Source organism: Manis javanica, chromosome 2, assembly GCF_040802235.1.
Source record: "Manis javanica isolate MJ-LG chromosome 2, MJ_LKY, whole genome shotgun sequence".
NCBI lineage: Eukaryota > Metazoa > Chordata > Mammalia > Pholidota > Manidae > Manis > Manis javanica.
In genome coordinates, this window is record NC_133157.1 from 79,854,842 (window position 1) to 79,871,175 (window position 16,334).

At 35.9% G+C, this 16,334-nt stretch overlaps 1 protein-coding gene across 9 annotated transcripts in view; it reads right to left on the reverse strand.

The window, feature by feature from the left end:
• Positions 1 to 9,761: 9,761 nt before the first annotated feature.
• Positions 9,762 to 16,334, reverse strand: part of KIF27 (kinesin family member 27) — a 127,826-nt gene continuing 121,253 nt past the window's right edge. For 7 of the 9 annotated variants that reach the window (XM_073228713.1, XM_073228718.1, XM_073228716.1 and 4 more), the window contains one exon: positions 11,298 to 14,260. In XM_073228713.1, the coding sequence (XP_073084814.1) occupies positions 13,788 to 14,260 (473 nt within the window). In that variant the 3' untranslated portion in view covers positions 11,298 to 13,787. Of the gene's footprint in view, positions 11,082 to 11,189; positions 11,257 to 11,297; positions 14,261 to 16,334 lie in introns of those variants that run through there. The other 2 variants (XM_073228717.1, XM_073228719.1) reach the window with 2 other exon arrangements.

The window sequence follows — 16,334 nt, forward strand, 5'->3', positions numbered from 1 at the left end:
ATGAAAAGACAGTAAAGCAAATAGATTGGTATTTCTGATCAGGTTAAAGAACTGTTGGAGTTTAGTGCTGTGGAGAATGACCTGAAAAGATAAGAGTTGGGTCAGAGAATAGGGGACTTGAAATTAAAATTTAGTTCTCAGTAATGTCAAAGTGTAGGGAATGATCATGACAGGGGAGCTGAGATAGCAGAGGGTACGCCATCCTTTGAAGAGGCTGGTCAAGGAACTGAGAGGCAGTAAAGGTTTGAAAGGAACATATATGTATGATGTATATGTTATATATATATACTGATCTCACAAAGAACTATCAAAGGACTGTTGGCAATGTTGGAGTAGTGAGTAGCCCTAGAGAAAGTGATCGTGAGCCTGATACTAAAATCTTCAAAGAACCTAGGTTGAATTCCCTTTCCCTGAATTAGGGAGTTCAAGGGCATCAGTGATTTCACATGTTAAACTCTTGCAGATATCATGTTTCATTTAAACAGGCACTTTTAGTTTTAAGTTACTAATGTGGGATTTCTAATTCCTCCTTTTCGACCTCTCAGATTACAGACGGTAAGTGCCATCTGTCTGTGTTATAAAATAAACACACGCCAGACTTCCCAGTTTATAGGACTCTGCTTTAAGATTTGTCATAGACTACTCTGCTCTACCTCCAACATGTACTCTCAAATAGATACATAAAAAGCGATGCCAACTTTGCCAAATCTAATGATGAGCTATAAATGTTCAGAATCTACGTGAAAAACCTCAGGTGTAACTTAACAATAAATAGGGATTGCCTAGAGACTGGCAAATGGAAAATAACAAGATCACCTGTAGTTTAGAAAAGGCTGTACCACATTACAGAGCATCGGGCTTCTGGAGCCAGACTGCTAGGGATTGAGTCACAGCACCCATCTCATGGGCTTATTGTGAGGATAAAATATGTAGTACATATAATACATTTTAGAAAATTGTCTAGCACATATAAGCACTCAATAAAAGTTAAATATAGGGATTTTATTGTACTTATATCTAATTCTTTGGGATTGCCTATAATACACTTGAACTTTTCCTACTTAACATCTATACATGTTAAGAGCTAATGGTAAGGAGACTTGTGGTTAAACATGGGCACTGAACACGTTTTTCTCCACTCACTCCAGATACCCCATTAAAGTGACAGTGCATTGAAAAGGTGTAAACCCATAGAGGCAAAGTGAACAGGAAAAGAGATCCCTGCTGAGAAGGATGTCAACAAAACTTAGGTATGTGGAAAGTGAAGGAATGAGCCATAACTGACTGACAGAAATTGAGAGTTAATACCTAAGCTTTAGGCAGGGGGCAGAGCCAGCCAAGTGAACCTATTCACATCACAGACACTGGAAAGGCTCTCAAACTAGAGTTGCCATGCCCCTGAAGGCAGCAGTAGAGTGGAACTGAAAACCAGAAATCATGAAAGTTTATAAAAAACAGGGGGATCCTTCCCTCCTCCTAATCCCTACCCAGCTCCGTGCTGCCTTAACTCAACAGAAGACGGGAGGTTTACTTTCTGGAGAGGTATTGGTGTCAAACTCCTCTGGACATAGGGCAAAGCTGAGGACAGGGATGACTCATTCCAGAGAAAAGCAGAATTAAATGAAGCAGTACATACTGAATTATGAGGCATATCCCCCCAGCTTCATTCCCAAACTCAGATCTAGAAAGCTGAGATCCTGGCAGAAAATTGGAAGCTTCCTTTTTGGGGAAAACCAGCAGGTCCAAGAGAAAAGGCCTACAATTACTGGCACTGGGGTCCTCTAATGGGGAATGGAGGTCACTTACCTCTTTACAGTGAAACCCAACAGTAAACAAACCATGCCCATGCCAACAGAGGCTCTGCTCAACTTTTTATCATCTCATTCTCAAATGTGGATGAATAGTCAAGTATCTCCAGATGGTCGAAGAAACTGTCTCACATAAAAGCCTTAAATGAATGAACAGGAGAGAGAGAGAGAGAGAGAGAGAGAGAGAGAGAGAGAGAGAGAGAGAGAGAGAGAGAGAGAGAGAGAGAGAGAGAGAGAGAGAGAGAGAGAGAGAGGAAGGAAGGAAAAGAAAAGAAGCAGCCACAGCAAAAGAGCCACGGCAGGATCAGGAAAAGATATCGAAATGAAAAAACTCAAAAATTGTAACTCACCTATGCTCAGGAAGCTCCTGGAGGGTGGTACCCCAGCAGAAAAGAGGGTAAACCAAAAAAAACCAGAAACACGTGGGGCCTGGTAAACAGGAGCTCCAACAAAGGAAAAAACAAGGAGAATTCTCAAGAGGAAGGGGAGGTCCCCGGTGACAGCTGAGCAGCAGGCCTGGGGAGCAAGCAGGCCATTCTGACCCAGGGGTGGAGGGCTTCAAAAGGAATGTCTCCAAGAGAGAAAAGAAAAATGAAAAAGAAAATGCAACTGATCAATTACCTCACATGTTTGAACCTTATGAACAAAATTTTCCAGCTCTGGTGGAACATGTAGAAATAGAGAGAAGATGAAGCAATCCAAGAAAGGGGATTATAAACTCAAGGGGAAACAAAGTATTTGTGGTAGACTGCTTGATTGATTAAGAATATTAGATGTTACCTCTCTAGAGGAGAATTATACTTCCCTGCACCGTTGGTATCAGACATGACCGTGTGAATTATGACAACCAATGAAATCGGGGCATGAATATGTCACTTCCAGGTAGAAGCTTCAGGAATCATGTCTCTGCTCCTGCCACAGAGGCTGCCTCTGGACACCTGAGTCCTGTGACACCTATAGAGCAGGAATGCAGCTGGCCTGCCACCAGACATGCAGTATAAATGAAAAACCTTTGTGCTGTAGGCCACTGAGGTCTTTATGGGTTATTTATTATTGCAGCACAGTTAACCTCTTACAATGTGGGATGCTGTGGACAACATACAATAAATACTGAACAATGTGATATACTAAGACATTAATAAATGGCCTAAAATGGCTAAAACTGAAAAACTAAGACATGGAGGTGCAAGTGTGGAATTAGAAACGTGGAACTAACTAGCAGAACCACAACTTTGGCAAGCAGGCATCAGAGTGAGGACTGATGTAGTGCCTTCAGTTAATTGCTATGAGCCTTGTAATTATTTGATTCTTAAACCATATACATTGTCACCTTGAAAAAAATTAAAATTACATTTCTCTAAAATAATGGTGACTGAGAAGAGGGGAAGGTTGTAGTATTGTTTTTAATTTAATTTAATTGACTGTTAATCATCCCACAGTAATATTAAGATTGTAAGTAGAACTAATTCTTGATTAGGACTTCAAAAATACCTTTTTAAAGAAAATTGAATAGATTGAAGCACTAAAAACTAAACTTCTTCATTCTATTTGCACAATGTCCACAGCAAAATACAGAAGTTAATGTTGCTTTTCTAGTATTTTGACTCAGCTAAGTCCTTCCCTTGCCCTTACTATAGTGTTATTTACAGTGCACTATTTATATGAAGCTAAATGTCACTAAATTGAATTTGAAAAATGAGCTACATGAATATGGAACTAGTTTATGAAAGGCTATTTTATACCTTCAAAAATAATTATTAAAAAAAATACCCTCACAGGAGACCAGAAGTAGTAGTTTCCTCAGGAGCCTTGCAGAGGCAAACATGTATATATATATAGATATATGTATGTAGATGTCACCTATAAATTATTTGCCCCAAAAATGGGTTTTTAACTCTCTCCTGGTATTTGTACATCATTTGTACTATGTCCAAAGAAAAAGGATTTGGGGTAGCAAAAGTAGACCAGTCCAAGTGCTGTATAAATTATACAGAATAAATGCAGCAGGTTTGCCATTGCCTTTGGATTCTTTAGCGTGGCCCCTTTGTGATCTGAGCCACTTGCCTAGCCTCCTCTCCAGCCGTCCTTAGACCCAGTGTTAATTCAGTTATTCAGCTGATACTTGTTTCGAGTCCCCAGCTCACTAGGCCTATTACTAAACTGCTTGCAGTTGCCCAAGTGTATGATATTGTCTCCCACTTCTCAGCTTTTGCATTAAAGTTTCCTGATCTAAAATGTTATTCCTCTTATTCGTATACTTTCTGAAAGGCATCTTGTCCAATTAAGACACAACGGGCACCTTCTTGTGGAAGCCTTCCCTTACAACTTAATGTTAAAAGTCCTTCCTTCATACTCCCATAGTACCCTCTATATTTTTACTGAGCCATTATTTCCTCCTTTATATGTGATTCCCATTAAGGCAGAAACCTGGCCTGTTTTATTCACTGGTAAGTCACTACAACGCCAAGCTTACTGTATGCATTCAGATGGTCAAAGTGTTATTGTTTGACTTTCTTCAATAGACTTCGCTCCTTAATGGATTGGTCTATGATTTATTAAACGTTGTGTGCTTAGCATTTAGCACTTAGCATAAGACCTAGCACATAGCTTTCTCTGCATTACCATTAATCTTTAAAACATACAAGGTTGAGATATATATAGGAAATATCCTCATGATACAGAGAGACACTAGATGGTTCCTTTTGTGTTTCATTTAAATAGGAAAAATACATGTGAAAGACCTGAGACTGTAGACTACAAATGCCAGATTAACCTAGTTGTGCTGTATGCTCTTGCTCTTTCCACCCTTAACCTGGAAATAAGAAAAATAGAAATAATTCTTGAAGAAATAATCTTAACCAACTGAAAAATTTTCAAGAACAAGTTGATATTTTTGCTCATTAAGTTGATTTGTATGGGTAAATATTACCTAAGTTCCTTGGTTCATGTTATGGTGTGTTTCTAACCCAAATTTACTGTCCACCAAGAACAAACTGTGCTCAATATACAAAAAATCAGTTGTATTTCCTTACACTAGCAGTGAACAATCTGAAAATGAAATTAAGAAAACAAATCCACTTAAAACCACACCAAAGGGATAAAATAGTTAGGGATAAGTTTAACCAAAGAAAGTAAGACTTGTACACAGAAAACTACAAAACATAGTAAAAGAATAAAAGATCTAAATAAATGGAAAGACAGCCTATGTTCATGGACTGGAAGACTCAATATAGTTAAGATGGCAGTATTCCCCACATGGAGCTACATATTCAATGCAGTTCCTATCAAAATTCCAATAGGCTTTCCTAAAATTTATATGGAAACTCAAAGGATCCCAAGTTGCCAAAACAATATTAAAAAAGAACAAAAAAGCTGGCAGACTGACACTCCCGAACTTCAAAATTTACTACAGAGCTACAGTAATCAAGACAATGTGGTATATGCATAAGGACAAACATAAACCAATGGAATAAAATCAAGAGTCCAAAAACAAACCCAAAACGTCTATGCTCAGTTTTCAACAAGGGTACCAACACAACTCAGTTAAGAAAAAGATCATGTTTTGTTTTGTTTTTTTCAACAAATGGCACTGGGACAACTGGATACCCACATGCAAAAGAATGAAGTTGAACCCCCTACCTCAAAACATACACAAAAATTTTTTCCTTTTTTTCTTATTAAGGTATCATTGATATACAATCTTATAAAAGTTTCACATGAGCAACATTGTGGTTATTACATTCACCTGGATTATCAAGTCCCCTATACATTCTCCTGTAGTCACTGTCCATCAGCATAGTAAGATGCTATAAAGTCACTACTTGTCTTCTCTCTGCTATACTTCCTTCCCTGTGACCCCCCTACATTATGTGTGCTCATCATAGTGCACCTTAATCCCTTTCTCCCTCCCTCCCCACGCACCCTCCCCATCCCCTTCCCTTTGGTAACCACTAGTCCCTTCTTGGAGTCTGTGTCTGCTGCTGTTTTGTTTCTTCAGTTCACAAAAGTTAATTCAAAAAGGACTCAGGATATAAATGTATGAGGTAAAACTATAAAACTCTTAGAAGAAAACATAGGTGTAAATTTGCATGATCTTGAATTAGGCAATGTTTTTTAGATAAGACAACTAAAGCACAACCAACCAAAGGGGAGGAAATAGATCAATTGGACTTCATCAAAAGTGAAAACTTTTACAGTGGAAGGACATCATCAAGAAAGTGAAAAGACAATGCAGAGAATTGGAGAAAATAATTTGCAAATTATATATCTGATAAGGGACTTGTATCTAGAATATATTAATAACTCTTACAACTCAACATTGAAAGGACAACCCAATTTAAAATGAGCAAAGGCTTTGAATAGACATTTCTCCAAAGAAGATACACAAATGGCTGATTAACACATGAAAAAATACCTGGTGTCATTAGCCTATAGGGATACCACTTCACATCTACTAGGAAGGCTATAATAAAAAATAATAGCAAGTGTTAATGAGGACATAGAGTTATTGGAACCCTCATACTTTGCTGGTAGGAATGTAAAATGGTGCAGTTGATGTGGAAAACAGTTTGGTGGTCTCTTCAAAAGTTATACATAGAATTACATATGACCCAGAAATTGTATTCTTAGGTAGAGAATTGAAAACATATTCACACAAAAACGTGTACACAGATGCTCATAGCATTTGATAGCATAGTTACTCATAATAGCCAAGAAGTGGGAATAATCCAAATATCCATCACCTCATGAATGGATAAACAAAGTATGACATATCTATGCTATGGGTTATTATTCAGTCATAAAAGGAATGAAATACTGTTACATGCTACATGAATGAATCTTGAAAACATTACGCTAAGAAGCTAGACTCTAAAGGATATACACTGTATGATTATCATTGATATAAAATGTGAAGAATAGGCAATTCCATAGATAGATTAGTGGTTTCCAGGGGATGGGGGAAAGGGAAATTGGGACTGACTGCTAATAGAAATAGAGTTTCTTTTGGGCGTGATGAACATGTTCTGGAATTAGTCTGCACAACATAATGAATATACAAACTACCAAATTATGGACTTTAAGATGGTAAGTTTTATTATGTGAATTATATCTCAACTTAGAATGAAAAAAAATGAAATGTGATCCTAAACTTGGAATAAGTCTTAAGCACTTAACATAGACCAAAGCAGTAGATCTAGAGCAGTTTCCTGTTTATGGAAGTTCAAAAGGGCTCAACAAAATTAATCGATGCTCTCCCCCTCCCATAAAAAGTGATTATATGTGATTTCTGTGCTCAGATTTGATTTATACTTGACCCTTTTGAGCGTGCATACATTAGAAGACTTGAAAAGCAATTTTAGGGTCAGTGGGCTTACACTGAGGTTTTACAGCTTTATGTGTGTGTGCCTATCTCAAAAACATATTTCCATCAGAAAAAACATCCTTGATTATTCTCTTACCCTGCTTTATTTTCTCCATTACTTATCTCTGGGATGTAAGTTCCTTGAATGGCAAGGCATTTAGTTCTCAGCTCCATCCTCAATAATGGAAAGTTAATAGAAAACATAAAGCAGGAAAAATGCCCTTAAATATCTACGGAAATTTTCCATGTGCTGTCTATAGATGGGATTTTTGTGATGTTTCAGAACATAGGTAACTTTTACCAGCTCACCCTTTGGAAGAGGAATAGATACCTCCCCACAGAACTAAACCCCAGGGTAGTGGCCCTGGGTCCGAAGGGTGTTTTAGTGTGTTGGGCCTTGCCAGTTAAACTCATGTGATCAGGTCTTTACATCTAGTTTCCCTTCTCATGGGAGATAGTGAACTTTGTAATAAACCTTACTAAGAAGAAGTCCTCAGTAACATTGAAGGTAACTCTTCCAGGAAAGGTGTTTGTTAGCATACTTCCTTTCTGATTTATTTGTTCACAATCCACTAGAATACTTCTGATTGTAGGTTTCATTACTCTTTAAGTCTTGGCCTTTGATTACTTGGCTCTGCAGGTGGTGAGTGCATTGATCTAATAGAGACAATATTCCTTAACATTGGCAGATACTTGCAAGCTAAGGGGAAGGAATTTAGCTCAGAATGCTTATGGACAGACCACCATGGTAATGTCAGATTTACCTTTAATATTCTTCTTGTTTATGGTAGCTAAGAATATCAAATGCCAAAGACTCACTCTGCTGTTAATTTGATCACATACCTGTACATGTACCCGAAAATTAACTTACTGTTTTACAATTTCCTTGACGGGAAAAACAGAGTTGAAAAATATCTGTGATTATCAAATAGGAACCATTCTTCTCAGTTTTATTTTCTAGCCAGAGTTCATCAGTCACTCATAATTGTTACTGAGTAAGTAGCATATAGCCAAAAATTGGTAGTTAAAAACCCAGTGAAAACATATTCTTTCATTCATACCTCAAAAAAATAATCATGAAGCACTTATGCTTATAAAAATAGACTAAGCCAAGTCTTTAAAATATTTTCTTGTGAGAACAGAATTCACATGAAACTTCCCAGAGAACAGCTATTTCTAGTGCTGCTAACATATATAATAAACTCTGAGAATGTTTAAAAAATGTTTTATGATACATATAAAATAAGCAACGATTTTTGTACCAAAAGTTTTCCCATTTTGACAGCCAACTCTATGGAAAACCTACTTATAATTCCATCATAAACATCTATGATGTTTAGTTTTCCAAGTGCCTTCATGTATGTATTTGATAAGGCAACAGACTGTTATGTTACATTTTGATTTTAATGCAAGGGAATGACTCACAAGTTGCCTTTCTTTTTTTTTTTTTCTTTAGAGAAGTCTCCTTAGTGTTTTAGAAAATACCATTATTTAATGTGCTCTATTAATAACATAACCTGGGAACTTCTGGTCACGTCCTGGTCATGTCTTACAAACAATGACACCTGCTGCTAGCTGGAAAAATGTCCCAACAGATAGGCTTAGTTCCAGGCTTCAAATGGAACAATTCAGATGCTGCCCAACCCCCAGGTGATGGAAATTGCAGGAGATTGGCCCTTGGTATAAAAATACCTTGCCATCTAGAAAAGAAAGTTGTGCTAGAAAAAAAAAACTGACAATTTTAATACTGAAAAAAAAAGTACTGAAAATTATAAATCAGTTGAATTCAGATTAATTCTTCACTTCTTTTCATGGTGGATAGTGAAATACCACTGCAGGCCACAAACAAAAATGAATAACATCAATTCAGCCTTGCAAGGCGGGCCCATACTTGCTGGTTGTTTGTAATCGTGAATGGCAGTCTTTTATCCAGAAGTTTTTCAGTAGAAAAATTCAGGGATATTTTAGCAGAGGGAAAAATTAAGTTAAATGGCTAAGTATTGTTTTATAAAAGATAAATCCTGTCAATTTTGCTTACAATGTGTGTTTTGGCATAAGGTTCATGATTTTTCAATGGTAAAAATCACTTAAGTCCTATTTTCTTTGATTTATATTACAGCTGTTGGAATTTATCCAAAACTACTTTCTTGCAATTCTCTATTGTATTTCCATTCAATAGGCTCTTCAGTTTCCTTTCAAATTCTATCTAGGGTGGCTTCTTTTCATATAATCCTGAATTAATAGTAATCACAGTTAGAGGAACCAATATAAAAACTGAGATGTATGTTTTTGAAGTATTTTTTAAAATCCTTTGCTATTGGGATGCTTTAAAATAAACCTCTTTATCTCTAATTCTTATCAGAGCTGTTTGAATCCTGGAACATTGTGGGGAGTGAGGGACAAGTAAGCTATAATTTGCCTATAATTTATTGTTGGTAATTGGGGAGGGAAGAAGAGGGATCTAAGAAGTGGTTCTTTTAAAAAACCACCCCCACCCAGATCAAATAAATTCTAACAATATTTACCACTTTGGATGTGAAAAACTATACCTTGCTTTGTACAGACTGTAATAATCTTGAAAACACAGTAATATAGTATATGAATATTGTTTCAAATTACATTTCTTTTATTCTGGCTTAATTACAAATATTAAATAATAAATGGAGTTTTAAATTTCCAACAATCATACATTCTTTAAATGTTTAAATAATTTTCTGCTATTGTGAGCAGTTTTGTTCCTTGGGCACATAAAGATCTTGTTCATCATCACAAAGTCTGTGAGATAGTTGCATTTTTCTTCTGAGGCATCGTAGAAAACTCAGTAGAATTGTGTGTGATAAATTACCAGTAGAATCTAACACTAAGTCTGAGTCAATATATGTGGGTTCAATTAAACTGAATTTCAGATAGTGACAATTCTGATGATTCACTGTGGAAATTCCTGGCAAAAAAAAATATTAAAAAGGGACAAATAAAAATTATGCCAAAAATCAAAAGCCAATCCTAGAACATCAAGTTTTCTGAGCTTCCTTTATATAAATTTCTCCTGTCCTGATTACCTGCTTGTTTGGGTATTGTTGGGGTGAGCATAATAAACACTATCCCAGGATTCGGTGCTCATGTACGCACACATTCCAAGAGCAACGAATGAAAGCAGTCACTCTGCTGCAGGCAATAAGGGGGCATTGCTGGTAAAGAATTTTAACACAATGAAACTTGTGAAAGTCATCTTTTTATTATGAGTGTCAATGTAAACAGTGTCAGTGACACTCCTCCCCATGGTGTGGATTCTCCTAGTGCCCACCCTTTGAATTCCACTGCCCATATGAATGCAAAAATACTACCTGATGTATTTATTGTGGAAGGATCTCTTTACCACCTTAATTTTCAATTTTTGAAAAGATAATGTAGAAGAATGTGTTATCAGTACTACGGACAGCAGCCTGTTATAACTTTAAATGTAAAATACCCATAATGAATATTTTTTATAATTCCATTAAAGTTGAAATTACTGGGGACATGAGTGGGCATCAAACTTACATATACTATGGACAATGAGCTTTCAGGTATTGATAACCCAGTGTTTTAAAACACATATTCACAGATATGTACCTAAGGAAATCACTGAAAGAGCAAAACATGTCATGCTTGCATTTAATGCATGTGAATTTAGACTATAGAACCAAACTCCCACTAAGAATTTGACTCTTTAGCAATTCATTCTAATACTTGGTACCAAGACCTGTACTATTTTTTTCTTGTAAGACACCCATTCTTAAATAAACATTTATCATTTTTTTGATCTAGACTAATAAATAAGCCAATGGCTACTGGGAATGAAGCCCACATTACTGAAGATCATATGGATTTTGTTGACTCCTTTGATCTTAAGTTCATGAAGATATGAAGAACTGAAGGACAAAACAAAAAACACAAGCAAAAGAACACAAATATTAAAGCAAAAAGCACCTCAGTGGTGTTCTTACCCACAGTACCCATACTTATTCTCCAACTCTTACCTATAACACTCTGGAGTTAGGGAAGGAACTGGCACTCTGTGGGGCAAATAATATTTCCTTTCAAATGCTGTTGTTATAGGTGAGATAAAAAAACAATGAACAAAAAGAGAAAACCATAAATATATTTTATATACATGCAAAAAGGCAAACACAATGACAAAATGTTTAGATTAAGGAAAGTATGTGAAACAGAGAGCTAAATTTATTATTTAGTATATGTAAAAAAAACTTTACACCTTTATTTTTCTTTCCTTTGTGAGGGCACTGTCTAAATAGAATGACAAGAAGTTTACTTCCAGAATATACTATTTATATATGTATGTTTGTGTATGATAATGAAGTGTATCATAGTATATAAAGGAGATATGTTTAACCAAAAGGAAGAAAAAATTTTACATTTGTTATTTAGAAGTCAGTCCACATTTGCATTATCAAATCTGACCATTGTTGGTTTAATACAAACTTGCTTGCTTTGTTAGTGAGTTGGCTTTTAGAAAGGGTATTTATAGTTCCACAGGTTAAATAAATATGTCAATTTATTAGGCAAGCAGGATTCCAAGTCAGAATATATTGTTATATAAATAATTTATAAATTATTACATAATATTATAAGGAATTTACAATTAGACCTTCATTAATGAAGTATTTATTTGATATAAATATGTATTTACTGATAAAATATGTAATTGTTATGGTTTATTAAGGCACTGGCCTTTTGCCATTTTATACACACATACACACACACACACACACACACACACACACACACACACACACAATATGATATATATTAAGTATATATCATACAAGCCAAGGGAAGAAAGAGGGGCTTAAAACCAGAATCTGACTTCAAATAGTCCCTGTTAAAATTAAAATTTCCAAGTCAGTTTGAACCAGTTTCTTACTGGGTGATGATATATACACACAGGGTTTAGTTCCCAGGTTAAGTCCACAGAAGTCTATTTAACCTATAATTTAAATAAATTTTTAGTACTATGTTTAAGAGATAAATAGAGACTCTTCACCAGTTTATAAGTTTGTTATTCTTCTCCTATAGGTACTGTTTTTAGCTGTGGGGCCAAGGAACCCTACTCCCTAGGAGATAGCAACTAGAAAGAGGAAACCTTAAGTCTTTGAGCACAGGGTGACAGTTTGCATCTTAGATAAGATGGTCAGGTCAATAGCAACAGAAGAAAGGTCAAAAGAAAAAATTACTATATCATCAGAGAAGAAAAAATGGAGGCACAGGCAGTGGGTGATTCTAAGTGAGTAGGCTCAGAGTAAGGGCGGTTTTGCTCCTCCCCACCCAAATGCTAATTAGTTTAAGAAACAACTTTATTTTACAAGTTTGGAAAAGTAACAAAAATAACAACATAAATTCACAAACTAATACCTCTGGTCATTATAATGGAATGATTACTGTGACTGAAAAATGTGAAAAAGTACAAAGTGTATTTTTTGGGCAAATCAATATTTAGTTCTTAATTCCAAACTGAAGTTTATATTATATAAAATTTACACCAAAAAAATATTTTAAGAAAATTTTCATTTACATATTTACAGCCTCCGTATATAGTCTGGCCTGCCTGTGTGCAAGACCCAACTGAGCAGGTCATAGAGAAAAATCTGAGTATTAGCTAAAGATCCTCTGGCTAGACTTCAGGCTTTATAGGTTTACTCCATGCAACAAGATCTCTTTTCCTTGAAATGTTAGAATGCTTCAGTATCATTCTATTATTGTTTCCCTGTTCCATGGAATTGCGTCCATTTCTCCCAATTTTAGTAGCAAGAGAGATGTGTTGAGTATATAGGGCAGGAGAGAGATGAAAATGTATATTCCATACTATTAGCAAATCAATAATATAACATTCTAAAGACAATTCCAAAAAAGAGTAGAGGCCATGTTTTAAAAGTCAAGACTAATCACTCAACCTCTGTGGGCTCTGAAGTTTTAATGTTTATTTCCACAATAACCAAATACACACACTTTCCAATACTATCTGTGGGCTCTGAAGCCCATAAATTGACCTTACCCGTAAACCTACCTAGTTGCCTTAGCCCAGAGATGGCATTTTGGCACAATTTTCAGCTATGCCAACATATATGCAGCAAGTGACTCTCCCTCTCACACAAGCACTATTTAACTGGATCTTTTTATACTTGTATTTGCAAACAACAATAATATAAACTTGTAAGATATTACATTTAATGTATTATACTTTTATATTTTTATATTATATAATAACATTACATTTGATGGATATATTAGTTTATTATTCTATTCTTAGTTTTGTTCTTCAAATATGCCTGGAAAAAATTTTAAGCAAATTTATATATGGATGTATTTAAATATTCCATTACTTGATAGTATTGGAAAGTGTGTGTATTTGGTTATTGTGGAAATACACATTAAAACTCCCCAAATATACTATAGAAGATGTATACATCTGTAGACTACAAAAGGATTCCTTCCTTCTCTTCCTCTATCCTGAGAGAAGAGCTAGTGAACTTAAGCTTGACTTTTTACCAGGTTAGAAAAAGGTATCTTATATATGTACTAAATTAAAAGTTCTATCATTAAATGCCTAAGTTTTTAAGTCACTCTTGTTTCCTAGCTACTTCAATGGAATCAGCAGTCATAGATCCAACCCCAACTCCCAGACTGGAACGTCGTAATGATAGTTCCAACGCAGAAATCTGACGTAACTCCTTGCGACACAGCTTTACAGGTGTGATACCATGAAGCTGTCCCACACTTCCCACTGGTTGAACTTGGGGTGATGATCGACTATGAGATTTTGTAAACAGATTTCCATCTATTTCTGTTTTATCCTCATTGTTTAACAAATGTCCACTAGTGGGTGCTAAAGAGCTATAAATTCGAGGCAATTCTTGGCCATCTTCCCTGAGCTTGTGAGGATTTGGTTGTGTGCTTAAGCTGCTTGATGAACTGTCTAATTCTCTTTCCCTTACACTTAATTTCATACTTTCAGTTCTGGATGCCCATTTTAATTCTTCTGGAATCATACTTGCTTCTTCTGGGTTCAGGACTCCATCTCCAGCATCATGATCTAAAAATAATCCAAAAAGAAAAAAAAATGAGAGATTTCCTCAAAAACAGGTTTTTAATCATATCCTAAAAGATCTAATTATCACTCAATAGAAGTTATGTCTTTCGGTTTTTTTTTGTTGACTTCTTTGAAACAAAAATGTGAATATGAATTATTCTTATTTCACTTAGAGGCATCTTGCAAGTGAATAACTGAGAAGTTTTAATTTATATAACAAAGTTAAGAAATAGTCTTCTAGTGGTTTTGGCACTGCCTGGAAACAGGAGTGCCTTAGGCCTCACTGGCGCTCACTGGTGCTCACAGGCTTCAAAGCCTGCCCTCCACTGGGCTTGCCACTGGTGAATCATATTCTAAGTGAAGCTCTGCCTTGGATCTCCAGGAAATCTTCTGGGACTTGGCATCATATGTGTGAAAATCTAGTCATGGTTAGCCCTGCCAGTGTGATAACAGTGTTCTGCTCTCTGAAGGTACTCTGGAGTACCACCATCAAAATGAAGATGAGAGTATACCCCCTCAGGGGGGCACCCTGCTGGAATGAGTGATATGAATGAAGAGATCAAAGCCTGAAGTCCTCAAATCATCAAACTACCTAACATCAAAGATAAAATTGCTTAAAGTCAGTCCCTATAGATGCTAGAACTAATATAATGAAAAATGACAACTTTAACTTTCGTTGATTCGTGATCAGTACACTAGTTTGCCCTACTGGTCCTGCAAATGCCAAGTTTAAAAACAGAAGTTGCACATTGGCAGCTCCCAAGCCAAATCTGGCCCACAGACATGATTTTATTTATTTTGCTTTTTTATTTATTTTTTTTTATTTAAGTATAGTTGATACACAATATTATATTGATTTCAAGTATACAACACTTACAAACATGTTTGCTTAGCCTATAAAATATGACCCAAAATTTAAAACTTGGAAAGTTTCATATAAAAATATAGATTTCCAACTATTCTAGAAACAATGTGACCTGATCATTTCTGCCTGGTGACAGCGGCTAGAGCAGAGTTCAAATAACTGCTGCAGTCCCCATTGCTCACCCTGATTTCGCTGGCTCCTACAGGCATTTTAGGTGGTGACCCCTGGCTTAAAACATACTTGATTTTAGTTTTTAAAATTCTCTCACAAACAAAAAATGAAAACTAGCAACTGATACAGATCCTTACATAGGACTCGCAGATACTCGCCAAGCTGACCACAGACAGTTGCTCCTGAACCTCACGGCACCTTATAGTCACAGGAAGCTTTTAACAATCCTGATGCCCATTCAGCAGTGTCTTGGGGAAGGAGCCAGGCATCTTACTCGTTAAAGATCACACGTGAAGGAGTAGAGATGGGCTCACCAGCGAGGTGCATTCTCAACCCACTTGGATTCTTCACAATAGAAAGTTTCCCTCTTGCAGGATTTTACCATTAGGGAACAAACTAGAGAAAGATTAATTCACCCAAAGTAACACAGCTAGTAAAAGAAGTTAAGTTTCAACCCAGATCTTCTGGTTCTAGTGTCCTCACATAGTTCTATAGTGATTTAAAAAGATGGGGTGGCAGGGGGTGCTCACGAAATAGGCGAAGGGGATAAAGAGGTACAAACTTCCAGTTATAAAATAAGTTAGTCATGGGGATAAAAGCAGCATGGGGAATATACTCAAAAACATAATACCTTCTATGTTGACATATGGTAACTCTACTTATCATGGTGAACATTTTGTAATGTATATACCTGTCAAATCACTATGTTGTATACCTGAAACCAGTATTAAATTTGTGTATCAGCTCTATTTCAGTTAAAAAAATAATAAAATGATGCAGGATAGAGTTTTAAATACTTAAAGAAGTGCATACACTGCCTGTCCTCATAAACTAATTTTACTCCCACAAAACATGTTAGAAAACAGGTGCACTATAAGAGAAACATGACCAAGAAGTGACCAAGATATTTTAGTCAAAGATTAATTTTTTTGCATTTGAAAATGCTAGAAACACTCAAAGAAGAGAAAAACAAGTCTAGTAGGCAATGAAAATGCTACTATCAAAAACAATGAACTGAATATCAAGACAGTTATGTATTAA